Source organism: Diadema antillarum, unplaced genomic scaffold (assembly GCF_040938485.1).
Source record: "Diadema antillarum isolate AM-2024a unplaced genomic scaffold, OU_Dant_1.0 seq00001882_RagTag, whole genome shotgun sequence".
NCBI lineage: Eukaryota > Metazoa > Echinodermata > Echinoidea > Diadematoida > Diadematidae > Diadema > Diadema antillarum.
This window is the reverse complement of record NW_027272550.1, coordinates 195,636-214,064: the sequence shown is the minus strand read 5'-3', so window position 1 is coordinate 214,064 and position 18,429 is coordinate 195,636. Positions and strand designations below refer to the sequence as shown.

At 39.1% G+C, this 18,429-nt stretch overlaps 1 protein-coding gene across 1 annotated transcript; it reads right to left on the bottom strand.

Moving 5' to 3' along the window:
• Nucleotides 1–576: 576 nt before the first annotated feature.
• On the bottom strand, nt 577–18,315 carry LOC139712966 (serine hydroxymethyltransferase-like). Its single transcript, XM_071624746.1, has 8 exons — nt 18,131–18,315; nt 13,397–13,664; nt 10,854–11,212; nt 7,215–7,427; nt 6,448–6,561; nt 5,446–5,568; nt 3,806–4,033; nt 577–3,028 (listed from the first exon to the last, which is right to left on the bottom strand). The coding sequence occupies exons 1-8, from the start codon at nt 18,168–18,170 to the stop codon at nt 2,859–2,861; spliced, it is 1,515 nt and encodes a 504-aa protein (XP_071480847.1). The 5' UTR covers nt 18,171–18,315; the 3' UTR covers nt 577–2,858.
• Nucleotides 18,316–18,429: the final 114 nt, after the last annotated feature.

The window sequence follows — 18,429 nt, the reverse complement described above, 5'->3', positions numbered from 1 at the left end:
ATTTCACTTAAACTTATAAATTTTATTTCAATGACACACACAAGTTTTATTTTCATTTATCATTATTTAATATCTAATATCTTTGCTCATATTAATTAGCTCGACTCACTGTTATGAACCTCCTTGTTCTTACTACAGTGTACAATAATCTAATTGAAAACTGCATTCTCATGTTTATCGTAATCCTAGAATGTTCTTTTGACAACTGTTCATATTCTGTGAAGATCTGTAATGTACAACCATTGCATACACAGTAGTTCATTGTTTTCATATAATTTTGAATGATTGGAATTCTTTGCTTTTAAAGGGTCAAGAAAATGCAGACCACAACAGATCATGCAATCAGACATTAGATGATGGTATAGTTTGGGTAGAGGCAGGGATTTAGCTTTAACTAAGTTAAATAATTACAAAAGCACTTTATCAAATATTATAGAGCATACAAATCCAAGCAGAATTAAAAGTTTATTTATTGAAAATCATTTATGAAATTACTGATATCCAAAAAAAAAAGGAAATCAAAGTGATCTTAACTCCCACCTTTTACAAATATCAGGATTGCTTTGTTTTTGGATATCTTGTTTCATTACAGGTTTCTCATTATATCACAAAAAAGTTTGAAACGGGAAGTCCCATCTCAATTGAAATCATATCATTCGGGTTTTTTTTTAAAAAAAAACTGTTGAAAAACATTTGAAAACTTTTGACGTCACAACAGATTATGCAACTTTTATTCTCGTCTTTACAATACAAAGACATGATGAAAGTTTGTTAATACACAATTGAAATTTTTCTCAGAATGCAGACAATAATTTGGTGCACAGTTCATGACATGTTGGTGATCAAAGACCAATTTTGCCTTTCTCCCACAGCAGTTGCTGAGGTTTTGTTCTTGAGCATCATGTGCAAACTTAGAAAAGAATCCCATCACAATGACATACCTGTGTGATTCTGAGAGTCCTCAGAACATCCACTTAAAACAGCAGATTACTGGTACAATATACCTGTAATTTAGGTACGTATATATTCAACACCTTACATGTACATCGTATCAGATTCCTCTTGCTCATGGTCTTTCATCCATGAAAACAAAAACCTTTTTTTTTCACAGTCTAAGATGGCTGCGTTACTGTCGTCACTTTTCAAGTTTTCATGTGCCACCTTACTGATTTTTAAGAGAAGTATTTTCAAAAGGTCTGATGAAATCTTCCAAATATTCTCAATGTCTATCTTGTTCTTCTATATCTGTCTGTTCATGCATGATGACAATTATTTCTTTCTACAAAAATCTGTTTCCCCTAGACTACATTGTTTGTTACCATGAAGTTCAAATGGTAACATCATACAGACTTCTTACCAATATGGGTGTGCAAATACATTGTACATGTTTGTGTCCTAATCGAATCACTCATATTATTAACTGAACTTCATAGCTGCCGTTTCTACATTATTGTATCTTCCATTGGCATGTTGTGTCACATGTCATCTTTAACTTGAATGGTTTTGAATCAATTTTATTTTATGACAATTGGAATTAGGAATTATACAGGAGGAACATACATAAACACACTTTTCTGGAAGACAATGCTTTTGTCAGTATGTACACTGAAACTTATTCAATCTTGTACGTATGATTCAACATTACAATGACCAGGGTAAAAGATTACCCCCATTTTCAATACTCCGCTTTCAAAGTCTGAAGTACAAGTATGGAATTGGCAAAGTTCTGCCAAACACAACAAAATGTGGTATTGGTACCATTTCCTTCGCAGAAGTTTCACAACAATTGTAACACAGGCAGACACGTGTGTATGTATGCATTCTCACAATTGGCACAAATCTGGGGATATTGCTGTGTTTCAATCAAGGCAATAAAGCAAAATTTGGGGCATATGCCATCTTTTCCAATGTAGGTCAAAATAATGGAAAGTGCCCTCATAAAGCCCAAGGGGTGCCCAAGGAGAATCCTGAGGGTATGACATGCACCTGTCTGTTTCGCATTTCAGTGCCAGCATGTGTGTGAATTGGATTTTGCACAATTCAAATTTGAATATGTTTTCAATATATCCCTGATTGAAACCTTTACTGAGTATGTGTCAATGTATGCCTGTACGTATTATGCAGTTGTACGTGGCGATACAGTATATGAAATATAGGCACTTGTGGAATACAGCTTAAAAGCAACATCTGCCAAATACACACTCGTAATAGACAAATCTCATTATAATAACCTTGTTATTCAACATCTACAAGTTGAGCTCACAACTACAGAACAACTTAACTCGTTTCTACATGTACCACATACTTTACATCACTCATGCTGGTACTGCATCTTTTTGCTGTTCACCAGCCCAGTGGTGTGGTCCCTAGTTTCAGAGAGTCACAAGCCTCGGATAACTCGACTTAAAACTTCCCACTCTTACATGTATTGTGGCATGAACTCTGGCAGGAGACTATCCTACTAACTTCCCAAAATCTCCAGAGTTACTTGTTTTGTTTCCAAAATTTCAGTACAAGAAAGAGAGAGAGGGGAGTGGGGGATGTAATAACCCACTCAACAAACGTGAATCTGATTCTCGATACCTCCTGCAAGACATGTCACAAACAATATACAAATCGAGCAGGCAGCACACATGATTTTGCAAGGAATGTATGTCCAAAGTGGAAATCGTGTCACATATTTGCTTCAGGTTTTGTAGTGGGGGGGAAAATATATCCTAAGAAATTAAAGGCCAACAACCCCACTTGTCACAGTCTGGAGAGTCAAAATTCCATTAAGGCAGTTCAAGATTTTTAAGGATAACTACCACATCGTGGACTGAACAGATAGCGTGGGTTTCATGAATGCGAAGACCTGCTCAGAGGATCTCACGGCCGGGAAGCGGGAAAGATTCAGCAAAGGTTTCGACCTCTTTCTCCAGGGCAGCCATCTTGTCAAGGAATGCCTGGTCGCTTGTTACAAATGCCTTGAACTCTTTCAGGGTGGGACCCGGGCTGGACTTTTGAGCCTCGAGCGTCAACTGCAGACCTAAAATGACAGTGAATAAAGTTCCTCAAAATCAAATTCAAATTTTACTTGAGCACAATCGTCTCACATTCTTTGCAATTCCACTGCAACTGAGCACTATAACTAGGAAGACTTAAACATTAACATGTTTCATGCAGAACATGACTGTATTCATAAACTGGCAGACTTCACCTCTATCTTAGGCTTGAGACACAACTGGGATTAAAGGTCCTGTTTACCTTCTGGAACAGTGATTTAAAAATGTTCAAGATATCACATTTGATGCAAACGTGTAGGTCTGTTGTATCACAAAACATCCTACCATATGAAATTTTTGCAATAAAGCCTAAAATATATGGAGATATCAGTATATTTCTCATTAAACCATAACTGTGGACGGTTTAGTCTGGAAACATTTTTATCACAACTATTGTTCACATTTTGTGTATTTAACACATACTTAACATCGATTAAGCAGATTCAAATTTTCAAAGTGTAAAGTTTCTATCCCAAACTCACATGCTGGCTTTTTGTTTTTATCTGCAAATGGTAAATTATGCCTTTAAGCGGCTGCTTACATTCCCATAATAAGATCAAGGAGGTTCAAAAGAGCAATCAGGGAGATATTATTTTTCTTTAATACAGGCATGTAAATGAGAAAAAATATTTCCCAACACAGGGATTTACGATATCTTTTTTCAAGACATGATGATACTTAAGTTTTCAGGAAGCCCCTGTAGTATCAGAGTGACTTGTCAGCTCTGGGGATATCATGTAAAATGGAATGGCTTGGCTTACCCCTGTCAATGAAATCAGCCACTTTCATGAAATCTTCAGCCTTGAATTTGCGTGATGTCAGGGCAGCCGTTCCGATTCTCAAGCCGCCAGGTTTGAGAGCACTCTTGTCACCTGGACATGTGTTCTTGTTGAGGACGACTCCAACTCTCTCCAGCACGAACTCTCCTCTCGCACCATCCAGGCCAAGAGGTCGAAGGTCAAGCAGCAACAAATGTGTGTCGGTTCCACCTGATGGTGATGTAGTTGGGAATGCAACAAAAGACTCGTTTCCTGCACCTTTGACTTACTAGGCCCTTTCCTGTTTTTTCTCGACTCCTGATATTCAGCATCCAGGAATAAACATAGCTCAATCTGAAACTGTCATTAAACTAACTTGCACTTAGCTGAAAAGTTTCCCAAGCTTTTTCCTTAGCATGCATTTATCCACAAAATTTGACATAAGTTTTAAAATTAGCAAGGCAGAGGAATTCTGTTCATATTTCATACATATCGTTTCCTACTTGTGACATCACAAACTGTAGAGTCTTCTAATTCATAAATGGTTACAGCTGTACATCAAAACTTCAGTTGCATTTTTCTTGACACAAGGGTCCTTGCTTTAAAAAAAAAAAAACATTCACGAAATTGACAAATTCCGACAAATTCCTGGAATTTCCCTTTGCTGGTCAATGTTATTGATACATGTCTGTTCAATGTTTATCGCTTTCCAACTATTGGGACCACTGTGACAGTAATAGAAGAGCAAAAGCCACAAGCACACATCACATGTACATTAGGCATAGACTAGCCATATCATCATGAATGCCTGCACAGTGGTCGTGACTGGTGGCCAACAGGGGCAACAATATACCTATCTGAGATATGCTACATCAGTTACATGTACGTCAAAGGATGCATTGTTACAGAGCATCAGTCGGACAGAAGATTGTAAAACCATGTTGATCTTTTTCTGGAGCTGGTTAGAATGTTTGAGATGGAAATAAGGAGTGAGGTATCTATCACACAGCATAAAACAAAGCCTCTGCAGAGTGGTATTCTTTAACTCTTTATGTGCCATGATGTAAACCCCAGTGTGCCACATTATTCTGAGACAGCAATGTAGTCATGTTTTGGGAAAACATGCTGTTTTTCAAATCAATGTAACCATTATACATCACGGACATGTAATGAGCAAAGTTGCAGAGAAAATGCCAAGCTTTGCTTGATGTAAATTCCATGACAAATCTCTGATTGTGTTTCTTTCAATTGACCACTAGCTACGGTGTACATTATTGTAGAGGCGGGAGTTTTGCATGCAAAACAGTGACAGAAACTTAAAATCTACTCGTAAATCCAGGAAGGAACATTGCTTGATAGTTAATCACCAAATAAAATGCAAGTTACATGTGACAGGAATGGAATCACGTGGAACGCTTCCATTGCACTGTGGTGTTTGGCAATTTATTGGTCGATTGGGCTGGGTTTGTGCGTTTGAGCAGAATAAGCGAACTTGGCACGCCGGCAATTGAGTCTGGTGTGCGAACATGGCACATAAAGAGTTAAGTTTCTAAAATGAGGTAAAAATAGATGATCTGCCCTGAGAACCTAGGCACCAAGGGGTCACCATCTTGGCGACTTGCTATGATTGACAGCTGACTAACCTGATACTAGTGTGTATCCTCGTTTCATGAGTTCCTCCCCCATCACCCTGGAGTTGGTGATCACATCCTGTGCATACTGCTTGAACTCTGGCCTGCAAGCCTGTCGCAGGGCAACTCCCACACCTGTACACGAAGAATTTCATCGCAAAAAAAAAAAAAAATGAACTCCACACACAAATTTGAGATATTAGCGACTAAACCTGCTAAAAATCAAGTAAAATCAAAAGAAAATATAGGATATTTCTAATCATAGCTTTAAGAATATTCCTCGTTACGCAACAAGTGAGGTATCATTCGAAAGATTTTATTTCACTCTACGCACTGGTGGACTTACTTTAAAATGTTTATAACTGGCGCTTAACCCTTTTGCAATAAAACTCTTCACATGCAGGAGATAGAATGGGAAATTGATTGACTCAAAATACATGTACATGTAGCAACAGGGAAAATCAAGGTTAACAACACATGGGACTATCATTGTTCCATTCACTTGCCATTCTGTTGTGACTTGATATTTTTGGCAGGCCAAGAACAATAAAACACAACAACATAATCAAATAAGACTGGCATAGGACATAAAGAACATAATTACACAAACTGATTTCACTCTAAAGCAAATAATTGAGCGACTATGAAAATCTCTGTCTGCAAGTCATCACTGGAAAAGCAAGACATCAGTAGAATAATATGATGATTTCTGGTGACCTATTCAAATTGACGTCAAAACATCAAATTTCCGCATATGTCAGAACAAAAATAAAATCATCTCATCCAATTTTTTTCTCTTTGATTGTACTTCATTGCTGATTCTACAAAACATCACTGAGTTCAAATTCTATACTAAAACTGCTAATTTAGCCAATTATTCTATGTTGTCACTTTCACTACTTGGTTGGATTTTACTTTGCTGCTTGAAATCAATTTGAACACAAAGTAAAATTTCTCTCTGCATTGTAAAGAGCCCAAGGACACAACTATGCATTAAAGGCAAATGGAACTGACCAGCGACAGCATGCATGTGAGGGCCTCCCTGAAGACCGGGGAAAACGGCATCGTTGATAGGCTTCTCCAGATCGTACATGACTTTTGTCCCGTTCTTCAGGACCTTGCGCACACCTACAGTAACCAGCACATCAGTAACAACATGAACAGCATAGTCATTGTCAAGTGTCGTCAATGCCATGAACACGTCCACAATACCAAACTTCAACTACTGTGGCTATAAGAGTCAAAAGACAAAAAAAGTGGAAACTGGACAGTGACTTACTTATTTCACACCTGCACATCTTCAAATTTGTCTACAACAATGTTAAGACTGGACCACAGCAAATTGATACACGGCTTTAAAAGAAAACACATTGACGTAAGGTTTGGATATGCCTTTTAAATGATAGAAGTGCAATGCTGTCGGGGAGAAATTATTCAGAAACACGTCATATTGTATGCCTCACAATGCTTGTGTTATCAATGTGCATTGGCATTTTATCATCTTCAATGATTGATCAAAGAATTACCAGGGCAATTAAAAATTTTGGAGTGGGTTTCTTCTTTAAAAGCATCTACTATAGATTGTGCCAACACTATCATTAAGTCTCCTCTGACATACTAGACTGATTGTAACTCACAAATGTAAGATGTTTTTACATCAAGTAGCACCAACATTATAGTGCAATATGAAAGTATTCATCCCCCCTTCCCCAAAAAGGCTTTGAAACATCGCATGACGTGAGATAGCAAACGGGGAGGGGAAAGATTACATAACAACGTACCTTTGCGGAAGAAAATGATCCCTGACCTCGGCCCCCTGAGAGTTTTGTGCGTCGTGCTGGTGACGATGTCGCAGTACTCAAACGGATTGGCCACGACTCCCGCGGCCACAAGACCACTTACGTGGGCCATATCTGCCATGAGGAATGCATCATTTTCATCAGCGATCTCTCGGAAGCGCTTGTAGTCCAGATTCCTCGGGTAGCAGCTGGTGCCTGCAAGTATAAAAGAAATCTCACAAAATTATCACAACCGACGCAAGCGCATACAGTAGCTTAGTTGTAAATTCAAGCGATACAACAGGGTAAGTACACGTACTTCCTTGGACCTGGGGTCTGGGACAACTCTGAGTTCAAAATATGAGCATTTTCAGGAGAAATAAGATGACATAAAAGCTTCACAATGGACAAATAATTAAAACTTGTTGAGCAATACATGCAGAGTCACGAAGACTTCGTGAAGGACACAACTTGTGAGTACTGACTGTGATGGAAGATGCAGCCACTGCTTTTTATTATTGACATATCCTAGCAACATGCCCAGCTTTGGTATTGACTACATGCTTGCCTTATAAGATTTAACATACTTTAGAAACAGGTTTGTTTGTTTTGTTTCAATTGGTTAAACACACAAAATCTCAGACATATAGCAAGTACATGCTAGTACCAATCGGAAAACCCATCACAGCCACACCGCCCCCCCCCCCCCCCCCCCCCCCCATAGGAATAACATGTCCTGACTGTGTGTGACACCAAGTACTAACAGACTTATTGTAACTTTGAAAAGAATTACGTTGTAAGTTCTTCACTTGTTAAACAATAATGAATAATATCGATGCCATAAAGTAACACCTGCAGTAATTCTTATGTAAACTTAACTACAAATTATGTCAAATTTTGCTAGTCTTGCTACTCTGTCCACCAATTTCATACAGTGTTGTGACATGCATTCCAGCTTTTCTTCCTAACCCAATGCATTACAATAGATTTGTATTGACAGAAACAAATAGAAATCTTGTGCCTGTTACAGACTTATCCCTGTCCTGTAAAATTCATGTGTAATTAAGGTGATATGACTTGATCACACACATCCTGATATCATAGCTCTCAAAAGAAAATGAGTTGGGGATATTGTAGATATCAAAGAATGCTGAATATAATCTATGCATTTTGAACATGTAGTCACAGTGAACAAGTATTTGTCTGTGGTACATGGCATTGGGCATAAATGAATCCATAAACATGCTATGCATGGCAAATTATTTCCCAATCTTTATACACATATAATTCAGTAATAAACATCCTACTGTGTGTAAATACCAGTATCTCTCTTTATCTCTTACAGTCAGAGTATCTTTTGCATTTAGTTTTATGACTATTATCTGACAACAGCACCCAGAGTGGTAAAACTTTATAGCATTATGACTTCTATCTTTTGAAAATAGATTTATGGTTTGATTGCTGCAGTCGGCAAATGTCTGATATATATAATAATGAAATAAAGCTCTACGAGAGAATGGATGGTGTTATTTGACTCCAGTGCATAGAAGGAAAAAAAATTGCAGGCTAAAGAGAAATGGTTACTGGCAAGAAGTTTAATAGCCCTTACTGCCTTTTGTTCACTGGTTGGTGGGCTGAAATGTTGGAGAGTTCTTCCCCAATTGGCATGAATGTTGGGGAAATTATTGTCAATGAATAGAGGTTGCATAATCCCCCCCCCCCCCACCTGCATACACATACATGTATTGTGTTGCCATAACCTTCTTATGGGCTTGCTAACTTTAAAATGAGCTATTTTAGAGGGATTACTGAATGCCTTACCACAGTGTACAGCTTAGCACTGCATGGTCTTTATAATCAATGAAACTAGACTCAATTGGTCCCTAATTTAAAAGGTAGACTTTGGGCCACTGGTTCACTATCATGCAGCTCACAGGACATATTAATTTCATCAGCATAAAACACAAAAGAAAGGCAGTGAGTTGGCTTGGTTTGTACGGTGTAGCATGTATCCTCTGTCATCCATTAGAGGTCTCGAGTTTCATGGCCAGTGAAATGAGCTGAGCAATATTTATTGTGATATCATGCCATACCCTGAGTAAGAGGTCAATATAATCCCTTCCTTGCATAGGTAGTACATAAAATGAAGGTCATGCATGTGTAAGAGTCATGGCTAATGTATGCAAGTAGATGCCACCACTTTAGCTTGACACGAAGAGTAGGGGGCATATTAGGGGAGAAGGCCTGCCCCACATACTGTACAAGCTGGAAAAGAGACAAAACTGTCCAACTCATGACTCATTCAAAGTGACAAGCAATAGCAGATGACATCAACCAAGCCCATCCCACTACACAACAAAAGGGATAAACAGTCACCTTTATAGTACAAGGGTCCAAGTGATAGGTAATTGCATGTAGAAGGTAACTTTTCACATCCGGAAAACCCATGTATAGCACTACTTTATTAAGGTGGGTTTAGACTAAAATTTCATAGCTACTGCACCCATACTGTTCCTGCTGAAAGACAGAAAGACATGTGCATTATCTGTTTTATAGAATGGTTGACAAATTTTTGCCCCCCCTAAAAAAAAGAAGAAACCATTTGATTCAATCATGTCTCTAGTAATGATTTTAGAATGGCAAGTTCACAGGATGCATGGCTAGCTATGTGTGCTGACTCTTCATTCACGAACACAAACTATTATTATTGTGCGCGATTGCATGTTTAACCTGGGTATTATCAGTGATCGCAATAACTATCTATGTCATATGTGACTGTGCATCACAAAACCAAAAAAGTCGCACCCCTTGATTTTATGTGAGGACTCAATAGAGGTAAAACAGGTCAACCAAGTCAATCTTGACCTTTTCATATTTTCTGCAAAAAATATTCTTCTTCTACATTATTCCTCAGTTTGGACTCATTAATGAGAAAGTGTGTTTCCAGCAGTTTTTTTACGACCCCTTTTTGTAGACTAGAGAGATAAGGTATGTCTTGGAAGCCCCTTTTCATTTCTTGAAAATCCTTTGCACACGCTTTACTTTCGTGGTTGAAAGGATAGTGCCACAGCTTTGAAAGTCGGCATTAAACATGGCCAGAATGTGTTAATTAAAGGATGCTCAATTTTAGCTTTATCTGATAATCCCTTCTTTGTTGTTGCTACAGTGGCATATATCCTGTTTTTGTCCCATTCATCGCGCAGCTAGCACAGCTTGGTAAAGATTTTGGAAAGTGCTTGAATAGACACTGTACTTCAGAGCCTCTTTTCTCATTTCACATTTTTCCAGAGTGTGTGTTTTGCTTTCAATATTTAGACAGGTTAGGAGAGTCCATTTGCATTGAGTTATATATCATTTCAAAGCTTAGAGCCTCCTCTTTCAGAATCTGCCCTTACCTACAAATCCATGTCTGGTGACTTTTTGTTGGTTTTGTCAATGCAGGGTATACATATCACATTAACTGTGCATGCAGCCAGTAAAAATCAACACATGGCTTTAACCCATTGAGGACCGTTTGATTTTGCTACAACACGCACTTCCCATAGACACTTGCCCAAGTATACTTGGGACTCGTCCTCAATGGGTTAATACTACTACTGAGAAGGGATAACTATCTCAACACATTCTATAAAGAATACTGACCAGCAATTATCATCTGTGGACGGAACAATTTGGCGTTGGCTGCCAGGCCATCGTAGTCGATGATCCCGGTGGCCTGGTTCACTCTGTAGGGCATTGACTCAAAGAAGACCGACGTGGCCGAGATCTTCTTCTTGCTGGTCATGAAGCCATGGGTCAAGTGACCACCATCGGGGAGGTCAAGCCCCATGATGCGACCGTGAGGACCGATAACGGCAGTGTAGACAGCAAAGTTTGCCGGGGAGCCCGAATACGGCTGGACGTTGACACCCCACTCCTCGGCGTTGAGGTGGTAGGCTTCTAGCGCCCTCTTTTGGGTGAGCAGCTCCAGTTCATCATAGAACTGGGTTCCACCATAGTACCTGACAAGATACATACAATTGTAGCAAGGCTACATGTAGTTCAGTGTTTCCTCAGTTTTTAGAATCAGTGTGTATGTTTTGAGTTTGTAACCTGAATGTGAACTGTTTCATGCTCAACCATAGCACACATTAAACTGAAGTGATTTGGGGTTGATTGTACGCCACATAATATTTCACACACATACAAACAGATTTTGAGGAAGGGAAGGGAAAAAACAAGTACAACTACATGTATGAAACTTCACTCATTCATTCGTCATTATTTCATACCTATACCACTAGGTAATGACTTGCTCTTCAGGTTTACATGTATGAATGTATCAACTGTGTGCTTCCAACAGCAACAAATCTATGATGTAGCATATTGTAGTTTCAAGGCACTAGAATCAAAGATCTATGGGTTATATCAGGTTAGTAGCCTGTAACTTATCTTAGATGTCAAGTACCACTTGATAATCATTGGTATCGTAGCGTATATCATACATGTACGTAGGTCATCAACGAATCAGAACTTGCACAAAATTTTATTCCTTTTTGTTTTTTAGAGCAGAATTACATACTGTCATATGAAATGTTTCAAGTTCTTGATTTCATGCAGTGCATGCATACTGCCAGTAAAAGTCTCCCAGCATAAAATTTAAATTGAAGACACTATGACAATGACATCCTACACAAGGTCAGTTGAAGTACACTGCAGTATGCGTGATCAGATCTATTCAGTGCCATTCCAAGTTTACTATCCTGTCATCCCCCAATACTTAAGGTTATACTTGAAGGTGAATTAATAGTACACTGTACCACTGAGTGATCTTCCTGCTACCCGATATTCGAACAACACATGTGCAGAGAAGCAGGGCATAGTACACGCCTTGCTTTATCACATGAGTAAATTTGCACAATGTGTAGTGACCTCCTTTTTTCCTTTGTATTCTTTCTCTCCCTTTTTTTTTTTGGGGGGGGGGGAGGGGAGGGGGCGGCTTGGGGTGGACAGGCTTTCATTGATGGTAACAACTTTGTATACACATTGTGTAACTGCCAAACACTGTCACTACATGTTCCTTCTGCATATCTGCTTAATCTCCATGTACAGTGAAGTAATGGCTGTTCAGTTTTCCATGAGGCATGTTGCTATCTAATGCATAAAAATCTTGCTTCAAAGGCGAGGTTTCTTCTTCAATACGCTGCTTCGATAGAAGTAGTTCAGAAATCGTTGATTTCACATCTCTATATTAAACCAATCACATCTTTGAGGTCAAATTTCTGTGATTGAAAGCTGTATTTTCATATCAAAACTTGAAAATGTATTGCTAGCATATCATACATGTAAGACAGAGTAAATCTTTCTTTCAGTTTAATGGGTTGCAGCCGCTTTAGTGCTAAATTTATTACATATACTTAAATTGGCAAGACTTTTTTTATAATATTTCAGAGCACATATTTTTAGTTTTTTCTATCTCTCTCTGAAATTTTCATTTTTTTCCTTTTTCTCAATGTGAAGCAGTAGATTTGGAGCTGGAATCCCATAAATTGCAATTTTGGTACCAATTATACTGTATATCCTCATATCTTATGCAAGTGGGATACACAGGACCCAATTAGAAATTAAGGGTGACTACCTTCAGGGGAATGCAAACAATTGTACAGTAAGTCACAGTGATATGAAGACAACTGATAACTTTAGCTGTAAGTCCATGTTATCTGAGCCTATACAAACGAACCGCCACACTAGGGTCTGATTATGAATTGTCATTCACTTCTGAACGTTGGTACCTTGAAATTGTGTGATCCAGAGTTACAATGGAGTTCATTGACTTCAAGCAGTGTCTGCCTCACAGTGATATTGCACATATATTTTTTAAAAACCAACTGCTCAGCATACTCCTCCAAAAAAATGGACGTCCGTCTAGTGAGGTCAGGCTTCAAGTACTGATTACACCACCTGTATAAAGTGCTCTGGTCTGACAGTCCCTCTTCATATGAATGACATGTTTTCAGAAATATCCAGACATTATCAATAAAAACAAAGAGACAACTGGGGAAAAAGATTTGGTTCCTTTGGAAAGAATGTTGACTGCTTACTTTTGATAGTAGACATTCAAAACGGAATTATAATTGAAAGAATACATTTGCAGGTATGAAGGCAAGAAAGCCTGTGATTGGTCAGCGGGACTGGACAATACCAACCTGTTGCCAGGGTAACCCTCGCAATATTTGTTCTGCAGACACGAGCCAAGGGCCTCCAGCACGGCCCGGCTGGGGAAGTTCTCCGAAGCGATCAGCTCCAGTCCCTTCCGCTGCCGCTCCTTCTCCTTGATGATGATGTTGTACATCTCGGGGTCGTTGCTCTCCAAGGGTTCGTCTCCAAACCACCTGTGCCCGTCTCCGTGACCGTTGACGACGACCGGCGCGCTTGCATCGCTGTCACTTGCCATCTTGATAACTTCACCCTGGTCTGTGAAGAGAGAAATATATTATATCAAAATATGTTAGAAATGCATTGTGGAACATAATTGATGTCAACACAATAAACCACTTTAATAAAGTATTCAAATTTCATACAATACCCTTGTAACAAAATCTTTTACCTGAAAACCAGAAAGTTTTCATGACAGCATGTACTGGAATGACTAGCTTGTTACATAAAAGAAAGTATTCATAAATTTGAAAACATTAGAAAAATAGCCAATTATAACGAAACCAGGTGCTTGATTTGTTAGTGTGTGTCCCAATCAAGCTCACACACTCCAAAGAGAGCTAAAAAGGGTTCCATCGGAAAATACTTAAAAAATAAATGCTGAAAAGACTTCAACAGAGTATTTCAACTTTTATGGCTTAACTCAGATATCAGTTGAAAAGTGGAAGGTTGTAGATGTACAGTAGTATATTCAGATCAAAGTTGTAATATCATGGGGGGGGGGGGGGGACAGGATGAAAGTTACTTACCTGATAGATGAATTTCAAAACATGTTTTGTAACTAGAATACATTGTATCTAGGGCTAAGGAATTCAATTCCAATGTGTGCCTCACAGGGCATTGCAAAAGATCTTCCCACAGTATACTGTAAATGGATGTTATGGCAAAGACCAAACAGCCAAGAGGCAAGTGCCCAATAGTGATCTCTGTACACAAAAAGTTGCCCTTGTCAAGCATGTACAATGTAAGTCAGTGGGTTTTGTAGATCTTTGCTTCATCCCATCCAATTGTGAACTTGGGGGTTTAAGTGTTTCTTGTTCAAATATTGTACCACGAGTATGCCATTTGTATTCCTACGTGTACTATCCCACATAATGGTGACCTATCCACTCTGCACTGCATGGGAATCAAAGAAGTAAAACTGCTTCATACTAGAAAGGCAATTAATGTTTAGGACAATATATTTTAGCTACAATGTACAGTACCTTATCTCACTACATGTACATGTAATACTGTACATTAATTTGTTTTGTGTTCTACAACCTTATCCTTTGCAGCATTACCAGCATCTATCCATCCATGGATTTTTAATCGCTGTCTGTTGTTAATGGCCTGACAAGATGTCGTTCTCTCTCTGCTTACAGCAGTTCTATCACATGCATTTGTAATGCAAGCCACTTCAATGCCTGAAAATTCTTTCTAGTTTGGTATTTTGCCACTGGAATGAAAAAGAAGTCTACATTTTGATGGTCTCTTCAATGCAAATCTTTTTTGTATCAGTGATTCAGTCCAGTCCATCACAGATGAAACATTCACACTGCAAGATGCTACATACACTGTACTCACCTACCCTCTTCCCAAGCGGAAGCTAAAATTCATGCTCAGGCAAGCAATACATGATACAGTGTACTGTATACTGTACATGGACACTTGCCCTTGAAAGTGTGGAGCCCTTTCCCTTTAGTGAAGGTGATACCAAGACTCACAAGATGTTTAAGTCTACTGTCTAGATCTAGATGCACGGTCATAATTTTTCATCAGGAGAGCAGGAACAGACCTGACCTTGTTGACATTTTTAAGTATTGGGATGGGCACCATCATCAAATCCAGTCACTTCAATTCTTTTTTTTTTCTTCTTCTTTTTTTGTCTGTATCCCTCACAAGTACTGTATGCACATCAACAGACATTCCGAATACCAATAGCTGTTCCACGGATGCTATTTGAACATGCAACCAAGCTTGCAGGCCACTTCTGTTTAAACAGAGTGGAAAGGCCAAGGAACGATCTTCCACAGCTTATCGTGTCTGCACCCAGTAGAAGAATACAGGACTGTGATAAAACTGTCTGTATCAATGCTGATAGCATGAGAACTTTGTTATTTTATAACACTGTCAATTCTTGATTCACTGAGCAGCTCATAGAAATGGGTGCAAAACCCAAATGCCAATTTTCCCAGGCGAGGGAAGCTCACTGACATTGGGCAAGTAAAATGAAAATACCGTACACTTGCTTAAAGTATGGCATCCTTACCCGTGTACCAAGGTATACACTTGCACAAGTGGGTGAGCTATACTTTTTTTTTTTACATGATAGTAATTTGTACCTGTACATTGCATACAACTGGCTGACAGCAGAATTCACAAAATGTATTAAAGACACTGCCATAGAGTAGCAAAGTGATGATGTCACAGTCTTTTGTATATAAATCGCTTTGGCTGGAGCCATGTGTGAGCATCTAGCATTACAAAGCAGCAAATAGTGTTCACACTCATAGTTCACATATATTCTGGCCAGGTTACATGTAGGTTGTTCAGAACCAGTTTTCATGGCATGACATCAAATTTTCAATCTCTTTTGCTTCGTGTCCAGAGATACAACTTGTTGTACTACTAGTATCTATCAACAGTACACACCCATGCGGAAGTAGGGCCTGCTGGTAGTGGAAGTTAAATACCTGAACACCAATTTAACACATGTACAGAACGGGTACTGTTTAACAGTTCAAACAGAAAATGTGTTTATCCTCTTTGGAGACCCCTTACAAAGGAATGCAATAATTCAAATGACTGTAATTAAACTTCAGTTTGTACACAAAATACTGTAAGTTACAGTAGAAACAGTCTATTTTGTGTACAAACTGAAGTGTACGGCGGTAGGCCTAGGCCTATGTTAGTGCCTATTCCTAATCCTTGCTATTTACTATTTTATTACTGAAAAATCACTTAGGCAAGTTAGGGACTTGTTCATTTTTACATACAATTCTAAGGGGAATCAAAAATTTATTTGATAAAAATCAGTTTTTAAATAACATTATTAAACAACGATACCAGTAGGCCTAGTGTACTGTGTAGTAGACGTCGACGGTTCTATCTCAAACAATGTAAAACAAGGAGATCCACATATAAAACACTTTTATCAACGGCCGTGGCATGCGGCCTGTCAAATCTTCGGATCACCTTTTTGGATATCTCACTCTCACTGACCCGACGTTAGTCGCCGCCATTTCAACCAAGCCAAGGCAAGGCAAATTTTCATCAAATAGCTAGAGGTCTAGAGGTCTCATTAAAAGAAATCTCAAACGATGTCACCCACACTTAAAAGAACAGGCTTATGTTTCTCTAGTACGACCACAGCTGGAGTACTGCTCAACTGTATGGAACCCATACCATCAGACCTCCATCAACCAGATCGAAGCCATACAGAGAAGAGCGGCCAGATTTGTGAAGAACATATACCAACATACTGAAAGTGTAACTGCAATACTTGATTCACTACAATGGGCTCTGCTCCAATCCAGAAGAGAAAACGCCATCAAACTCATGCTCTACAAGATATCACACAACCTCATTGCAATCAATAAAGACAACTATCTCTCTCCAATGTCCAACACGAGATTGAGAAGTTATCATCCAGCTAGATTTCAGCCTCTAACAACATACTCTACCAAAGATGTGTTTAAATACTCTTTCATGCCTACAGCTGTAAGGCTGTGGAATGATTTGCCGGTAGACGTCATCACAGCTCCATCCGTGGACGTCTTCAGGGCACTCATCTCATCCAACTAGCTCCAAGGGATGGTTTTTTACTTGCACTTGTACATATTATGCACCACCGACTTCACATGCACTCAAGTTACACCTCGGCGTAATATATCCAGTTTTGGACGTTGCTGAGTATCCACGTAGAAGTAGAAGTAGAAGTAGAATAGTACACCACCACCTGAATGGCATGCTTTACCAGATGCCCTCTTCTTGGATCAACTCCACTACCTCCCTCTTATTCTTGAGCTCTCTGACTGGAGAAACCCCTGTTTAAGTTTAACTAACTCACTGTTCCATAAAACATTGTTGAATCCTTCTTGAAATCAATTTACATGCACTTTCATGACCAATGAGACTGAGAGATTTCTCATTCATTATCTCACCAAAAAATGTTTAGCTAACAGTTAGGCCTAACATGAGGCATCATTAAACCTGAATCCTGAAACCAGCAGTAGTAGGCAGTACTGTACTTACTCACCAGTTGCAGTTGAGACTCGCGTGAAACTCAGTTATTTTTGTGCCACTGCTTGTTGCCTTGTGGGATTGGGTACAATTGTATGCTCTCCCCACTGCACTGCATGCATGCACTGCCCACCGTTGCGTTGTTGTACTTGTAGTTGTAACACTTTTACCGTACCAATTTTTACGTTCCAACATCAACAGCAACAATCCACAGGAAGGTAGTTTCACGGTAAAACAGTGCAGCATGCAGTGAGCTCACACATACACTTGTTTATACTATGAGTATAACGGTGCTACACACCCATTTGAGGGGTTACTTATAGACAATGAAAGAGCGATTACAAGGTAGTAGTAGTAGATTCAGGCCGACACTTATTACAGCAGTACAGGTACTACCAAACAACAATGTCAATGCCAAGGCCTGCCGAATGCTGGCGGTAGTGCGATGGCCGTATAGCTGTATAGTGAATTCAATGAATGAACCCGAACGACTGACTCACCGTCTGTACACAATTTTGCCCTCTTCTCAGGCGACTGCATTCCTGATTTAACCCGGTCGTACGTTTGTAAACTTCAGATGATACTGATAGTGATTGTGTCATCCACGTGATGACTACTTTTACGTAGGCAGATTATTTAGTCTACGAAATGTTGACGAACTAAAGCAGTCTTTGAGTTTGATTGAGGTGGGATCGCGACGTGTGTAAACAACAAACACATTTGACTTGAATTGCATGGATATGCGCACAAGCAAGCAGCTGACAAGCGCGCGTTTTTCAATCAATTTCGCGGGGAAATT